The sequence below is a fragment of the Lepidochelys kempii genome, chromosome 10, assembly GCF_965140285.1.
Source record: "Lepidochelys kempii isolate rLepKem1 chromosome 10, rLepKem1.hap1, whole genome shotgun sequence".
NCBI lineage: Eukaryota > Metazoa > Chordata > Testudines > Cheloniidae > Lepidochelys > Lepidochelys kempii.
In genome coordinates this window covers 48,221,435-48,238,100 of record NC_136389.1, presented here as the reverse complement: position 1 = coordinate 48,238,100, position 16,666 = coordinate 48,221,435, and the positions used below count along the sequence as shown (strand labels likewise).

At 43.0% G+C, this 16,666-nt stretch overlaps 1 protein-coding gene across 13 annotated transcripts in view; it reads left to right on the top strand.

The window, feature by feature from the left end:
- The window catches only part of SIN3A (SIN3 transcription regulator family member A), a 60,595-nt gene that overhangs the window by 14,174 nt on the left and 29,755 nt on the right, over nucleotides 1-16,666 (top strand). For 6 of the 13 annotated variants that reach the window (XM_073303440.2, XM_073303448.2, XM_073303447.2 and 3 more), the window contains exons 2-6: nucleotides 6,503-6,727; nucleotides 9,485-9,661; nucleotides 11,784-11,890; nucleotides 12,482-12,821; nucleotides 15,898-16,149. In XM_073303440.2, coding sequence (XP_073159541.1) covers nucleotides 6,539-6,727; nucleotides 9,485-9,661; nucleotides 11,784-11,890; nucleotides 12,482-12,821; nucleotides 15,898-16,149 — 1,065 coding nt within the window. In that variant the 5' untranslated portion in view covers nucleotides 6,503-6,538. Of the gene's footprint in view, nucleotides 1-1,291; nucleotides 1,484-4,480; nucleotides 4,940-6,502; nucleotides 6,728-9,484; nucleotides 9,662-11,783; nucleotides 11,891-12,481; nucleotides 12,822-15,897; nucleotides 16,150-16,666 lie in introns of those variants that run through there. The other 7 variants (XM_073303449.2, XM_073303445.2, XM_073303446.2 and 4 more) reach the window with 4 other exon arrangements.

The window sequence follows — 16,666 nt, the reverse complement described above, 5'->3', positions numbered from 1 at the left end:
TGCAGGAGGGGTGTGGAGTGCTGGAGGGAGCTCAGGCCAGGGGGTTGGGGAACAGGAGAGGTGCAGGGTGCAGCAGGGGGCTCAGGGCAGGGAGTTGGGGTGCAGGAGGGGTGCGAGTGCGGGCAGGGGGCTTAGGGCAGGGAGGTGGGGGGTGGGGTGCAGGAGGGGTTCGGGCTCCGGCCCAGCACCGCTTACCTAAAGTGGCTCTGGGGTGGCAACGGCACCCCCCTTTTCCCTCTTAGGAGCTGCAGGGATGTGGTGCCGGCCACTTCTGAGAGCGGCGCGGGTCCTGCGGCACCACGGGGGGGCAATCCTGCGGGTTGAATCCAAAACCCTGAGGGGCTGGATCTGGCCCGTGGGCCGTAGTTTGCCAACCCCTGGTTTAGATCATCTAAAAGCTTGGAATGACCAATATTAGTTTCTACCCGAAAGCAGGTGCTTGAGTAAATGCTATGTTCTGGATGTAGAATCCAGACACAATCTGGGTTAATCTATTTCTTTGTCCTTTTAGTCTACAGTAGAGGCTTAGTGTTAGATAAAAGCCTTTTTTGTACATTGGAAATATAAATAAAAATAACATGGTATTTATGTTTTAGCATTGTCGTTCATCTTCAAGTCCTTGATACTCACTCTAGGTACTTAAATGGGTCACAGTCATTACACATGTATCCTCAAAACAAGATGTGAGCTTTCCCCTTTCACAAGGACATGGAGAGAAATCAGGTGCCAGAACAGCCCTCCCCAAGGCAGATGCATATATTTTACAGGTTGTCTAAAAGATAGCACAATTGCTGGGATTTTTGCCCCATTATTGACTCTGCAGTCATATCTTCAACTAAGAATTGTACCTGCCCTGTGGAGGGGCCAGTGGCTTTGAAGTACCCTGTGACTGAAATTTGGAAATTTACAAATTCCTCAGTGATGCCTCCCTGGTCTTGGTCACACAATCTTCTTTCCGTCTTTACCAGTCACTTTATGGATGGGAGAGCCTTCTAGTAATGCTCTTGGAGAGGAGGAATTTGCAACAAAGCAGGAGCTCATTGCATCTGCCTTTTAATGGGGAAAAGTTATTTGGGGAAGCACTAGATCAAGCCTTCAGGGTCTCTGTGATGAAAATAAAGTCATTCCAGAGCCCAAGAGACCATATTTGTCCTCTCAGAATAGAGACTGGTTGGCATAATGAAGATCTCCACCCAGGCCTTGGTATAGGCCAGCATTCCAGAAATTGTACCTGACCAGAGCCCCTTGAGCCTGCCCCTGTCCCTCTCCCCCTGAAGCAGACTTCAGCAGAATAGAGGATCACTGAGTGCTCTCTGATTTCTGCATATTACTCTGTGGACTTTTGTACCTTTCTGCAATGTTACAGGTTTTTCCCCTGGCCATTGGCTCAGTCTCCACAAAGAGTATAATGGTAGTTGAGCCACAGAGGAAACGTCATATTCTTCCATATCTGGCTGGCTGGCTCATGAAAGTCTTCACTCTGGTAGGTACAAGAGAAGCTGTCCAGGAATCAGCAACTCTCTTGATGTGGCTGGGATTTATGATCAGATACAAAAAAGCAAAACCTGATCCCATGTCATCAGCTGAGTTAGTATGGTGGTAGGAATGGGTCTTCCATCAGAGAAGAGAGTACAAACGGCAAGACAACTTAGCAGAGCAAATCAGAGCATCCTCCAGCATCTGAGCCAAGAAGATGTCTTCCTTAATTGATCTAGCCCTGTAGGTCAGGAAGCATTTTGGTTCACAAGCTGCTCTCACAGTGGTGAACAAAGGAATGGGGTGGGGATTACATGTGAGGATTCAGAGTCTCTTCAAGCTCAGGCTGTCCCTGCAGTTGTGGGAGAGATGTAACTAAACTCAAAGTTGGAGGTCACTTCAAGGACCTACGATTTGGGGTAAGGACTGATGCCAGCCTCAAGGTTTGGGGAACCACCCTGCAGTCCCATTCATCCCACATGGGAGAGATCTCTGCATGTGAACTGGCTGGAGCTTAGAGCAGTCAGAGTAGTGTGTGCTGGTCTCCAAGGACCAGAGACAGGAGTAAGCAGTGTTGCCTGGATTGCCAGCAAGCAAGGTGGTGCTAGGAGTGGAAAGTTATTCTTATAGGGCAGAACACAATTTGTTGCTCACTAAAGAAGTCCATGTGGCATGGTCCCTCAACATTTAGTCTGAGCTGCCAGAAATTCCATCTGAGGGATTGGTTGCTTAGGACAGGGTTTTTTCCATCTAGTCTGCATTCTCCAAAGACCTATACAAAGGGAAATCCTTTTTATGGATTCCATAGGGGCTAGAAAAGATGACAGAGCCTCTAGGTCTTTAATGCACTTGAATAATCATTTTTCTATTAAGGAAACTTTAGTTTGCAGATGGGTTCCCTTGCTCTCCACCTCCCCCCTTGAGTAAAGGTTTATTTCATGGGGCATAGTCACTTCTTGGGCCAAGAGGAAATCTGTGGATGAGCTCTGACAAGCAGCAATCTGAAGTTCGGTCCACATGCTCATTGACCATTACAGAGTGAAGGTCAGTGCATCTGTGGACCTGGCCTTTGGGTGTAGTTCTAGGAGCTGCTCTCAGACATGAGGTATTGTAATCTCCCAGGTAGTGAGCATGCATGGTATATCCCAATCCAAAATATCGGACCTTCCATCATAGAAATGAGGCTTTTGGTATTCTCTTGTAAACTCACTTTCTGCCCAGGAGTACCCACCAGTCTGGAAGCCCAGCCTAGTGTGAGTTCTAATTGGGTTATTGTCAGTTTTCATACTTGGTTATATTAGCATTAGATGATGAGTAAGCATTCGGCTAGAGAGCTGAGGCAGCTACAGTGCTTGCAGGGGAATGGAGGTGCCAAAGCTTCACCTCTGCTACCTATCACTAAGAGAGTGAGGAGGAGAAGCCCTTTCCAGGTTTGGACGGACTGCTCACCCAGTAAGTGAATGTACAAGAGAAGGATAAAATTTGCCTATATACCGTGCCACTCAATTTTTGTTTACTCTGGTGTGCAAGGCAGTTGTCCAGCTTATAGCATGTAACCTCTGTGTGTAATTTGTGCAAAAATGGCCTTGGATCTTTAGTAAAAATTAAGAGCAAACAGGGCCTGGTTTTAAGTTTACATCCAACATATCCACATACAGTATCCTGTGTGGAACTTCATTGTCTGCCTTGGGAAGCTAAAGGGTTGAGTTGACCCTGTAAGCATTTTGACCAGGCAGTCTAGGAATTCCAGACTTGAGGGTTAGACGATTAAGCCAACCTTCCCAGCAGATGACTTGTAGCAGATAACTCATCCTTGCACCTCTGCAAGACTGTAGTAAATCTATAATCTGAGATCTTCTGTTGCTCCTTGGAAGAAAAGGCTGACCTTGTAGTCCCAGGTGGAATTGTAATCATCATAACAGGTAAGTGTGCAAGACTCTTTTAGCAGTTATTTGACCTTTACACAGCCTTTTAGGCAGCTCAGCATCTACTTTAAACCTTGACTAGCCCAGGAAAAGTGTTTCTTTGGGCGAAGACACGCAAACAGCAGAGCTTTGTTAGACATGCACATTATATTAGATGGTCTCTGCAACTGTATCTTTCACTTCAGTGTTTCTGTATTCTGGAATTATACCCCTGTGCAGGTTATACATTAGGCCTATTATAGCTGGATCACTTTCTGCTTGGCTGCAAACTGTGAATTTGGATTGAAAAGTTTCATGCCCAGTTTGTTGGGGAGAAGTGGGAGGAGAGAGAGCATTAACTTTGTAACTGCTGGAAATGCTTTTGTGATGATTGCATTACTGATGGTATGCTACTGCTCTGTTAAAAGGGTAAGGAGTGAACTAAGCCTAGAGAGACTAACAATATAAGAATGGGGAGGGGACAGAACAAAAATTAAGTGGACACATAGGGACTTACCTCTCAGCTGCTCCATATTCCTGAGCATGCATTGTAAGTGAGTGCTATCAAGGCTTTGCTTTGACTTGACTTAGGCCTGGTCTACGCTACAGCATTAGATTGACATCAGGCAGCTTACATCGACCTAACTCTGTAAGCATCCACACTAAAATGTAGCTCCTACCAATACAAGTTGCCCTGTATGTCAGCTGAATAACTCCACCTCCATGAGAGGCATAGCACTTAAGGTCAATATAGTTAGGGTGCCGCATTGTCTGTGTAGACACTGTATTACTTACTTTGCCTGTTGGCTGTCAGCCCAGCGCCGGGCTCACAGCTGGAGTCTCTGCCTTCCCACTGGGATGGGGACTCCAGCTGTCACTGTCCCACATGGTTAAGTCAGCAGAAGCTCCTGGTGAGGACGCACACCATCGACAGAAGGAGCAAGGTGTGGACGTGAACCATCATTTTAATTACTGTGGCAGCTATATGTTGACTTAACATGTCGACTTAATTTTGTAGGGTAGACATGCCCTTATTATCACAATGTTGATGTGAAATCCTAGATGGTGCTTCTATCAAAGGTGCATGGCCAAATTCTGCTGTTTTACTTGTTTAGATTCTAGCTGTGCTATCTGTAAAATATTTTTTTACAAAGCTAAAATGTTTCTAAACCCTAGGAGGGTAACAGTAAATGAAATCATGGGGCAGATGCTGGAGTCATTTGCAGAGACCAGTCCAAAAACAGCAGACAAAACCAGGAAAATCAACTCAGTTTCTCCTGGATTTTTGCCTTTCTGTTCTCCAGATGTCACTGTGGTCTGTTAGGCTCAGTACCCTATGAATTAGGTTTTAGTAATTTCCTCCTCCTCATTCCAGAGCTTATTGATCAGTATCAGAAGGCCCCCTCACAATAGATATGGTAGGTTCCTGATGGGAGATTCTTTTCTGAGAGATGGAGGAAGCTTCACAGTACAACTTCAACAACTAAAAAAGTGAGATCCTGCAAGAAGGGGAGAGAAAGAAGAACTAGTGAAGGAGAAAAGAGGCTCCAGGGAAAGCAGTAAGAAGTTACACAATTAGTCTTTCTTAAATACTAAGAAGCTACACATGGACTTTTGATACACAATTTGTTGTGCATTTACTTGTTATACCTACATATATTGATGATCACTGTTTGTCATCTGGTTGGCTAATTAAGCACTCAAACTGAAGAGTTAGTATAACTTCACAACTTAGAATGTTTTTGGAAGCTGATATTTGAAGTGAGGCATGAAGGTTGTTGGTTTACCGGTGTTTTTTGGGGGGGAGGCGTGAGCCCAGTTACATCTGCTGGGGGACTGCTTCTGTTAGCTTCCTTGCCAGCAGTGAATTGTGTTCATTAATTACACTGAAACTGACAAGGCTATATATTTGCTTTGGAAAGACCCAGGTGTATTCCAGACCGCAGAGAAAAAAGTTTCACTCTTTAGGATGTGGTGCTGGATTGGAGAGAGAGACTGAATGTGCTTGAACACTCTCAGTGGTTGTATGAAGAATAAGTAACTTCTCAGGAATGACATTAACTGTCATCACCTAGAAGGAAGCAGTTGTTGAATATCCTGGCTGGAAAGGAGAGGTCATGCAATTAAAGAGAAGAATTTACAGAATTTGAAGGGGTGGGAGGTCAGAAGAATGACACAAATTTAGAGTGAATTAGGGAATCGCTATTTGGGTTAGAGCAGGAGCATATGCCTTTTTGGATGTGTGTTGCAAGAAGATCTTGAGGGAGCTGCAGGTGGATTGTTCATCGTTGTCTTCTGATGTATTGAGGAAACATTGGGGCCAATTTTTGACACTTAGCCCTGCTCCACTTTATGACACTGGTGATCTGCAATGACACTGGGGCTGGGTAAAACTTATTGGCGAGGAATGTGGAATCAAAACTAAATTTACTAGCAAGTCTGCAGTTTTTTCTTGTTCTGGATTTACTACTAACTTTATTTCAGCCTGTAAAATCTGAGAGAACCTCATCTTTTAACCCCTAAATTATTTAGAATTAAATTCCATACCCACTCCCAAAGCTTCTGGAAACCCCTTTCCACAGGGCAGGCTAACATCCTACCTGGGCTGTTGCCGCTGCAGGTTCACAGCTGACATACTATGAGTTTCACACTTTCAATGTAAGCACTTAAAAGGCCTTCAGCTGTCCACTGAAGATTCACCACCACAGTGAAAGAGCTACTTGGACTTCTGTTGCCAGAAACTCCTCAACCATCTCCAGTCTGTGTAGTATGCAAATGTGGCTTTGTTCAGAACCTACATATGTTAGCGATGTTCAAATTAGAAATGTACTTCGGTTTAGTTTGTTGAAGAAATTATCAACTTCTACTTTCAAACTGAATATTTGAGTTCTAAAACAGGCTAGTATTTAAAAAAAATGCAATTTTACTATTTCACCTGAAAAAATTAATTCTGATTCCAAACCCACGTCCCCCCTCAAAAAAATTATCCAAGAAATAATTAAGTTAAATGGATGCCCAGAAACCTGCCTTACCTATGCTATGCCTCATGTTGATGAGCTCAGCATTGTATTCATTGAGGGAGAATGATTAATCACTTCTGTTTATTAATTGAACTGTTTTAGCAGGTTTTGTAGAGCTTCCCTGAGCATGAGTTCAGAATGAAGCGACGATTGGATGAGCAGGAGTCACCGGTGTACGCGTCACAACAGAGACGTATCACCAGCAGCACAGAAGCTTTCCAACACCAGCACCGTGTGCTTGCTCCAGCACCTCCTGTATATGAGGCGGTTTCGGAGACCATGCAGTCTGCCACTGGAATTCAGTATTCTGTAACTCCCAGCTACCAGGTATGCCCGCTTGTTACTTAGTGTGAACAGCAATGACTGTACAATGCAAGATGCAGGTTTAATAATCTATGGTGGGGTTCTACATGTGACAGCAGTTATTATTTTGCCAAAAATGGCCTCTTAAATTAAGACCCCAATTTGACAGTATATTTAAGCACGTGCCTGATTTTTAAGCACTTGCTTTAAGTCCCATGATTTTAGTGGCAACTGATCATAAGCTTAAAATTAGGTATGTGCTTAAGTACCTTGTTGAGTTAAGGCCTAAATTGGGGATCCTTGTACCCTGATCTCTGAATTATCTCCTATTCAGAAGTAGGCCAGTAAGTGGGGTTTTTTCCCTTTTAAGTAGGATAGTTTGTCCTGCAGCCACTCAGCCTTTGCTGTGATCTTTTCAGCTCATAAACTCAGAAAGACTGGATTGGATCAATACTTGGATGGGAGACTTCCAGGAAAATCCAAGTGCAGCAGGAAGTGATGTGGGTGATTGATTAGGTGGCATTCTTCCTTTTGAGACCCTGACCTTTTGTGCTTATTAAAGGAACATTGCCAATTTGAAAATCGCATCATCTGAAAAATGTGTACTTATTAATCTAATAGCAGCATGTAAGATTTCTATAAATGAAACACTAGAGAGAAATATTTGTCTTCTATTTTTCTCAGTGTTTGCTTAGTTTTTTTCCCAGCATTCTATATATCATCCTTGCCTTGGTTTTGTTGCTGGTCAGTTGCACTTCCCATCTCATGCACTGGCCTGGGGAGCAACTTGTGCACATGCTACCCCAGGCTCTCCAAAAGGATGTTCACTACTAACAGCAACAGCAGGCGGGCATGTACTCAGAGATGGGGATAGAGGTCTGGAGAGTTGGCCCAGGTAAGTTTGATGTTGCGGTCAGGCCTTCTTAAGAGTCTTCTAAATGTGAATGGAGGAGCAAAAAACCTTGCTTGTTTTTGTTTTGTTTTGAAGCAGGTTCTCTATTAAAAAACTGGATTTTTTTAAATCAAATTTTTAAAAAATTCAAGCTAAAGTATTCATTAAAGAATTTTTCAATTTAACTTTTTGCTTGTTTATGATGTATAAAGGAGGCCTGAAAAGTGCATGCCCAAAAGAGTTTGTTCTGCTTGTCTTTCCTGATTTTTCTAAAGGTAAGCATCAAGTTTGGGATTCCCAGGTTTTTGCTGGAGGATCTCTGGGAGGTCCAAAGGATCTTAATTGAGAGCTCTAACACCTACATTGAAGAGCTATGGTGTTGAATCTTTAACAAAGGCTTTCTTTATCCAAAATTTTCATCATTGTGCCATTAAATAGGTGGTAATAGATAGAAACGAAACCAGAATTTGAATCTCATAGAATCAGAGTTTAAGGCCAGAAGGGACCACCAGAACATCTAGTCTGGCCTCCTATAACTCACAGGCCGCCAGCCCTACCCAGTGCATGCATACTAAACACAACAACTGAAATGAGACCAAAGTATTGCATCCCACAGGAGACTAGGCCGTTATGAGCCATGGGCAGAGAATAGGAGGGACCCAGGTGCACTGGTGCCTGAGGCCCCAAAGATGTCAGGGAAATGCTTAAATGAGAGAGCCCCAGAAAATACTGGCAAGTGACCCGCACTCTCACTCTGCAGAGGAAGGTGAAAACCCCCCAAGGTCAATGCCATTCTGACCTGGGAGAGAATTCCTTCCTGACCCCACATTCAGTGATCAGTTGGACCCTGAGCATGTGAACAAGAATCAGCCAGCCAAGTAACTGAGAGAGAATGCTTAGTGCCACCTTAGAGACCTGGCCACCCCCCAAATGTCCCATCTCCAGGCATGGCCATCTCTGATGTGTCAAAGGAAGGAGATAAAAAAAACCCTGCCAGAATACATGGGGGGAGGAGAATCCTTCCTGTCCTCTGCCAGTGGCTTGGTGAAACCCTGAAGCATGAGCTTTTTAGGAATGTAAGACATAAACCAGATGTGAGCCCTGAGTTTGTTGAGCCCTGCCTCCTACCATCACAAGCAACCCTGATCATGCAATCGCACTGATAAATTTGTCCAAATCTGCCTGAAAATCTCTTTCCCTTCTCTACTTTCGCTCCTGGCTCTTGTGGTGGTATCACATCACTAGTTCTCCAGTCATCAGAGAGCCTTCCAGGCTGGACAGGACCTGAATTTCTATCATAAACACAGAGAGGGTTCCCTCCTTTCGTACTTCTGAAAAAAATCTTCAAGGCCTTTGTAAATCAGAGAAAATGAAAGAAACCAGCCATTTTTTCCCCTTTTTGCAGGTCATGGTTAAAGAGCCCAAAATGCATTTAATGAATAAGGCTGTTAGTCTTGGTGCTATGGTGAAAGTACAGACTTGGTGACATTCTGCCAATTCAGAATTGTAGTTTGTATTTTTTCATCCAGAGATGCTGAAGCATTTATTTATAAACAGCTACAGTGCACAGCTGCCCAAAGAATTGGATAAAGGTTCTTATACCCATTTTACAGATAGTCACCAGATGAAATTTATGCAGCATCTGTGCATTAAGGAATGGATAGGACTCGAGGCTGCTTTTAAACTAGCTTCACAATAAGCAGCTATTGTTTCACCACAGAAGTGGTTGCATTTCAGTACTGTGAGGGCTGTGACTTGGTGAAAGGCGCTATGTAAGTCCATGTCCTCATTGAAGCTTGAATTGTTAGTGTACACAATTTTTCCAGTAGGGAATTTCCAAGAGCAGATAAAGCCCTAACCCCAGCTGCTTTCTTATCTTTCCTTTCCAGGTGTCGGCTGTGCCCCAGAGCTCAGGCAGTCATGGTCCCGCTATAGCGACCGTCCATAGCGGACATCATCACACTACACCAGTGCAGCCTCATGGAAGCCAGGTGGTGCAGAGTCATGCTCACCCGACCCCTCCAGCAGCACCCGTGCAGGGGCAACAGCAGTTCCAGAGGCTTAAGGTAACACCAAGTTCCAGTTTATCATTCTGTAAAATAGGAGTTTTGAAGGGCAGCATCTGCTTAGTTGGCGGTAGTTTCATCTGCGCAGGTGTCTGATGTAACTGGATGAGAGATCTCAGGTAATAGTTGCTGGTTTTGTAATAATCTTTTTGTAATGAAGGATCATTAGGCTAGATTTATGGACAACTTGGTGGGAGTTGGAAGTTGGCCTTTGGCATGGTGTTCAGAACAAACCCAAGAGTCTGGCACTAGCATTATGTGTAGGGAATACAGAGTCCCATGTAGTCTGTGCTGTACCAGTGTTCATCAGCAAAACCCCTGACTTCTGTGACCTGGTAAACTCTGTGGTGAGCTTTAGTTTGTGTAGCAGCCTAAATGAATGGAAAAATCACGTTTTATTGAAAGTAAGTATTGAAGTTCTGTATATTCATTCACTAAAATCTTTAACGCTATCGACTTCTGTCTATGTTGTGCTGCTGCAGAGCAGGCGGCAGTTTCTGAGGCCTGTGCCAGAAGTTTGGGGGTAATCTGGGGTCCTTGGCTATTGCATATGTAATACCAGCCTCCCGGAAGAGCCAGTTGGGCTGTCTGTTAAAAGCTTTCCTGATGAGCCACAGAAGCCTGGAATTCATGACTTGAAAGCTGGCCCTGTACACTGTTAATATTTCAGTATGAAGAAGGGGATTTAGGCTGTGTAAACCAAAGACTCCCCCGCCCGTCTCTGTTTCAAATGTTGTAGCAAAATAATGAAATCTGGAATTCTAATCAACAGGTTTAGGGAGGAATGAAGGGGGGGCCAAGGAGCTTTGATGCAGAGCCCATGTGTGAAAGGGTTAAACTACCGTGGCATCTAGAGGCTTTTCTGAATGTGTTGCTTTGTGTGGGTGGGTGTAGAGGAGATGCTTGGGAGTGAGCAAGGCTCTGTTCTTAGACTGTTTGCAATAAATTCCCTTAACCCCCACCCCCAACCAAAAATAACACATTGAAGTGGTTAAATTCAGATCAGCTGTAGTAAGAACACATGTATATGATTTTATGTCTATTTCTTACTCCTCTCTTTTGGAAAACGTATTGAAGTGTCTTTCATTTTTCCTACATTAAAACAGTAAACAGAGCAATAGAGTGCTTGCTTTCCAGGGGACCTAGTTTCCCATATTCTGGGATCAGATTCTGCTCCTTTCGAAATCAATGGCAAAACCTCTGATGGTTCAAGATCAGGCTTTAGATGAATATGGATTAAAATCTCTTTTTTAATTAACTTTTTAATTAACTTCAGTATTTCCCATACAATAGAACAGGAACAACTCCAGTGTCGATCTCAGATATTATTCCAGAAGGCTTCTGTTGCATGTAGGAGCTTTCATACCTCTAGACAATCTGGTAATGAGCAAAGTGGGAGATGGATGGCTCTTGCAGTGTATTCATTTGTAGCCCGACTTTCAGATATAAGAAGCACCCAGAATTCTCACTGAGGGCTGCGGTTGCTCAGACAGCGCCTCCTGAAAATCAGACATTGGTATATGGACCATTCGTAAATAGAAACTAAGTGTCCACATGGCCTCCTTGCTGTTTGAGGTACTTCCAAGTTAACATCCACAGTTAGCATTTTCCAAATCCTTATGAGCCAAATTGAAATGTCTGTCTCATGAGTTTTTTTTAAAAAAAGGGCAAGTGTGTACTTGGCAGCACTAATACATGGAATTTCCTTCTTAGGATCCCCCGCCATGTTTATTTTTAGACTTCAGTAATAATTTCCACAAAAAATGTAGGAAAAATAGTGCATGTCCAGCTCTGAGTTTTTACTAGCAATCACCCCACCCAGTGATGAAATGGTTACTTTGAAGTGTGTTCACTGTGACTATTTCTGCTGACACATACATTGCATCATCACAGAAAAATACCAAGATCTTTCCAGTGTGAGCCCAGCAATAGGATGTGGCTGTATCAAATGGTCAGATAGCACTGATTATAAACTAGCCAATGTTATGATCAGGCTGCTACCTAATTACTTACTCTTAGTGGCTTACTGTAGGCAGGTGCCTTTCCAAATGTGTGTTCATGCTCAAGAGTGGGCACCCACTTTTCTCTGAGGTGTATTTTTAGCTCTTTATTTTGCTCTCAGGTGGAGGATGCCCTGTCCTATCTTGACCAGGTGAAGCTGCAGTTTGGTAGTCAGCCTCAGGTCTACAATGATTTCCTGGACATTATGAAGGAATTTAAATCTCAAAGGTAACAACTTATATTCTGCTTTCCTCATATTAGATTAGAGAGAGAGTGTGTGTGCGCGCATGCGTGTTTGGGAGATGCAGGCAGGAGATGGTTAGCACTTTCCACTTTGGAGATTATCCATCCCTTGGTAATCTCTAGAGTCCTTTTCCTCCTGTTTGCTCCATTCGTGCTGCTGGTTGGACAGTGCTGGGAAGTGCAGTGTTGGTCAGTATTTTCCATTCTGGAGCCTAAGCCAATCCCCTCATTTGTGCCAAATCTCTGCTTAGAAAGTTGGAGTTCCCAGGTTCAGTCCTTACAGCTGATTCATTTGGTTGTCTGCTTGCCAGTAGGTGCAGAGCGATCAGACTTGTGACCAAATCACATTGAGTTAGTGTTATTTGGACAAATAAAATTGGCTGTAACGTAAGAACAAGTTAAATAATACATGAGGAAGAATCAGTTTTGTCTTGTTTCCTGGCTTTGTCGCAAGCTAGTGATGGCTAGATAAAAATCTGAATGGAAAGTGTAGTTCCGTTGTGTGGGGTTCCCAGTTTGCCAGTGAGCGCCCCTTTGCAAGATGTGTGACCTTTCTGTCTTCTTGTTCCTTTTCAGTATTGACACTCCAGGAGTGATCAGCCGCGTGTCTCAGCTCTTCAAAGGTCACCCTGACTTGATCATGGGCTTCAATACCTTCTTGCCACCTGGCTACAAAATTGAGGTGCAGACTAATGACATGGTGAATGTGACAACACCAGGGCAGGTTCACCAGATCCCCACACATGGCCTCCAGCCGCAGCCACAGCCGCAGCCTCAACATCAATCCCAGCCTTCAGCACAGTCGACCCCAACCCCAGCACAGCCCGCGCCACAGCCACCACCTGCCAAAATCAGCAAGGTGAGAGACTTTGGATACCACAAGCAGAGTGAAATACCTAGTCCCTGTTTAGAAATGGTAAGAAACTAAAGATTGCAAAAGGCTTAACTTTTCATCAAAGGAAATGTAAAAACTGAAATATCTGTAAAATCACTTTCGCAACTTTTTCACATCATGAAAACGACAGTAAACATGTACCAGTTTGGCTCCGCAGCAGCAGCTGTGAGTGTGCATGTGAATGATAGGATGATCACTCATGGAGACCATCTCTGGAGAGCGGTCATATAGCCTGGTGATATGATACGAGTGTGAAAATAATCAGTCACTGAACTGCCAGCACAGTGAAAAGGACCATATGTGAATATAAATGGTTCTACAGAACTGTCTAGAAAATTACTGACTTTGGAAAAGTCTTAGGATGTAAAGTAAATTTTAGATGGAATCTAAAGTGATGGATTTGGCCCAAAACTTCAGAAACTCCTTTTTTTAGTTTTAGATTTGAAGCAGGCAAATTCAGGTATGAAACAGTGACTCTATTTTTGTTACTGTAGCATCTCAAAACCCTAGTTTGTGCTCCTGCCTAAATAGTCTCTTTGGCTCCAGCTTACTTTCCTTTCTTAAAAGCTTTTATTTAAAAAAAATAACCAACAAAAAAACCTTACTGATTAGTTTGGAAATATTGCTTTGATTAAAAAATGAATTTGCTATCCAAAATCAATAAATTTCAAACCTTTCAATTGGAGACTACCAAAGGAGATGCAAGCCAATGTTATATATTTTATTTGGGGAAAGAAAGATACCCAGAGTCTCTAGCAAAATGTGGTAGAGACCAATATCCGAGGATGGTCTGGTACGCCCAGATGAATGCCTTTTTTAGTTAGCTCAGTTGCATTTGATATGGGGCCCCGATAAAGCAATAGATAAATATTGAACAGAGAGGACTTCTTGATATTCCCCTACATTATTTTTGTTTTCTGCTGAGAAACAGAAATCCTGATGGAAGGGTTGGCAGCTGTATGAAACTCTCATGTAGAATTTTCCATTGTTGTTTGCAGTGTTGTAGCTGTGTTGGTCACCAGATATGAGAGAAACAAGGTGGGTAAAGTAATATATTTTATTGCACCAACTTCTGCTGGTGGAAGGGACAAGCTTTTCAGTTTCACAGAAGTCCTCCTCAGGTCATATGAGAGAGAGTTCTGAGAAGCTTGAAAGCTTGTCCCTTCCGCCAACAGAAAGTGGTCCAATAAACGATATTACCTCACTCACCTTGTATCTGTCATGTAGAATTTTAACATTTGGGGTAATTAATCACTGGAACAATTTGCCTAGGGACATGGTGGATTCTTCTTTTGAAGTCTTTTTAATCAAGTTTGGGTGTCTTTGTAAAACATGCATTCTAGCTCAACCAGAAATTATGGACTTAATGCAGGAATCACTGGTGAAATCCTATGTCCTGTGTTATGCAGGAAGCCAGACTAGATGACCATAACCTTCTCTTTCTCCAACACTGGTAGCATGCAGCAGGATTCTCTGACCATTAATAGAACCTCAGAGTGATGCACTAGTGGTAGTTGTCTTCTGCCTTTATATAAAAATAACATGCAAAAAATACATGAAGAGAACATTAAGGTTGGTTGCAAAGTCAAACACTCAAAAATTAGGAAATCTCAGATTTCAAGTCCCTGCTCCAAAGCATGGAAGCCCTAGAGCATCTCAATGAAATGGTTGTAAGCATTTGTTTTAGCACGGGCAAAACATGCTTTTCCTTGATCTCCTTCTCAGAACTAGCTGAACTGTTTATGCTGAAACTTTAGCCTGAAGCAGATGCCAGGCATAAGAAACTTGAGCTTGAAGAGTTAGTTTGACAAAGTTATAAGCAACTGAAAACAAGGTCTTATAATGGTTTAATGTAGTTAAGTTTAAGCCAACCTTAACTACAAGGATTGTTACCAGAACTGCCAGTAACACTCTCCAAAATACAGCTTTAATGCATGTTGGAAGGCAGTGGAAGGTGAAGTATTTTCAGTTGCATTGAAAATTACCAGCTCCAAGTTGGCTCTAGACCCTTCTGTGATTTTGTTGAGCCTCCCACTAAAGGGTAGCTGTGACGAAGTGGGAATGGTCGTAATGTTTTCTTTGAATACTGTGTGGGTGCCTCAGTTTCCCTAAAACATTAAGAACATTCCCACTTCGTCACAGTAGCAACCAAATTTTAAAATCCGAAATTGATGTTCATGTTTGTTAGTGTCAGTTATGTGACTAACTGAATATTGGAAAAGGAAAGTATCTTCAGATTCAGTTGCCTGAATACAGTACAGGAGTACAGGATACCTTCATAATGGAGACAATCACTAGCCACCCTGGAGCAAGTTAAGTCTATGCGGTTTGGTTCCTGTTAATTTGAAATATGAAGACAAAAATGACTCAGCCAAAATCGAGTTGCTCTGTAATGTCAAAATGTTTCCTCACTACTTGAAAGGTGAGGTCTTCCTCTGTTTTACCAAGTGTGCTTTGTATCAGCTCTTTAGATGATTGTCACATCCTACATTAGTTTTCCTCTGTTTTCTTATATGTATTTATTTGGTACATCCATTAATATTCAGAATCAGTTTTTGAAAATAAAAATAAAATTCCATCCAGGATCAACCATTAGGAAATTTTCTTGTGTGGATGAGTTGTGTGGATAGACAACATTGACTTAGTTTCAGTGTACCTTTCCTCCTCCATCTCCATCAGTGCAAACAAAAATTTGCTGTAACACTCCCAGCTGTGGAGTTAAGAACACCAAGAAATGAACATGCCACAACCCCTAGTGCTGAAATATACGGGTGGGGCTATTTCACTGGGCATTAGTATCATCAGGGTATGTCCAGCCTACTCAGCCTCTCCATTGGTCAAATCAAAGTATCTTGGGTAGACTGAGAGCTTCCATCTCACAGAGGTACCCTGTGCATGGTGCTCTGCTGTTGGCATCAGTTGTGGGAACAGCTCCTGCGCCTCTCCACCTCCCCCCACCCCCCCGCAGGTTATTGTGTGCGACTGATTTTGTTGCGTTTTAATACTACATGTTCTCTTCCTAGGATTTGATCTGAATGAAATAAACTACCACAACACAAATCTCTAAGACAAAACTAAGTGTCCCTTTTCTTCTCAGCCATCACAATTGCAGGCACATACGCCAGCCAGCCAGCAGACTCCCCCAATTCCTCCATATGCATCACCACGCTCTCCACCTGTGCAGCCTCATACACCTGTGACAATCTCTCTTGGAACCACACCGTCCCTGCAGAACAATCAGCCAGTTGAGTTCAATCATGCCATCAACTACGTCAACAAAATCAAGAATCGGTTCCAGGGACAGCCAGACATCTATAAGGCCTTCCTGGAGATCCTCCACACGTATCAGGTTAGTGGAACACTGTATACGTGCACTACCCATGCAGGTGCTTTTAAGTATGTATAAATGTGTGTCATGCCTTACCATAGAAAATTAATTTACGCCTGTATTGTGTATTTGAAGGGGGTATGCGGAAGATTGACATACTGACATGCTCAAGTAGCAAATAATTAGCTAGAGGGAGAGTGGGGGGCAACTTGTGCATTTCAAACCAGTTTAACTGCGTGTGAGTTAACAGTGCAAAATCAGCATTCGTCTGATTGCAATTATCTGAAATAGTGGGCAGGATTTTTAAACCAAATGTTGTATGAACCTGGGGCATAAAGGGGTGATGGATATAATGCATCTACATACGGTAATGTGAAGGAGAGAGAACAAGCTATCCAGCATCGGTACCTTTTCAGTTGATGTTTGCCCCCTGAGCATTTGGAATGACTCTTTGTTTTCAGAGGAGCTGCCAGCCACCATATTCAGTTTTTCTTTCGGTTGCTGATTTTCCAGTTAGCGATACAGGAGCAACAAACAT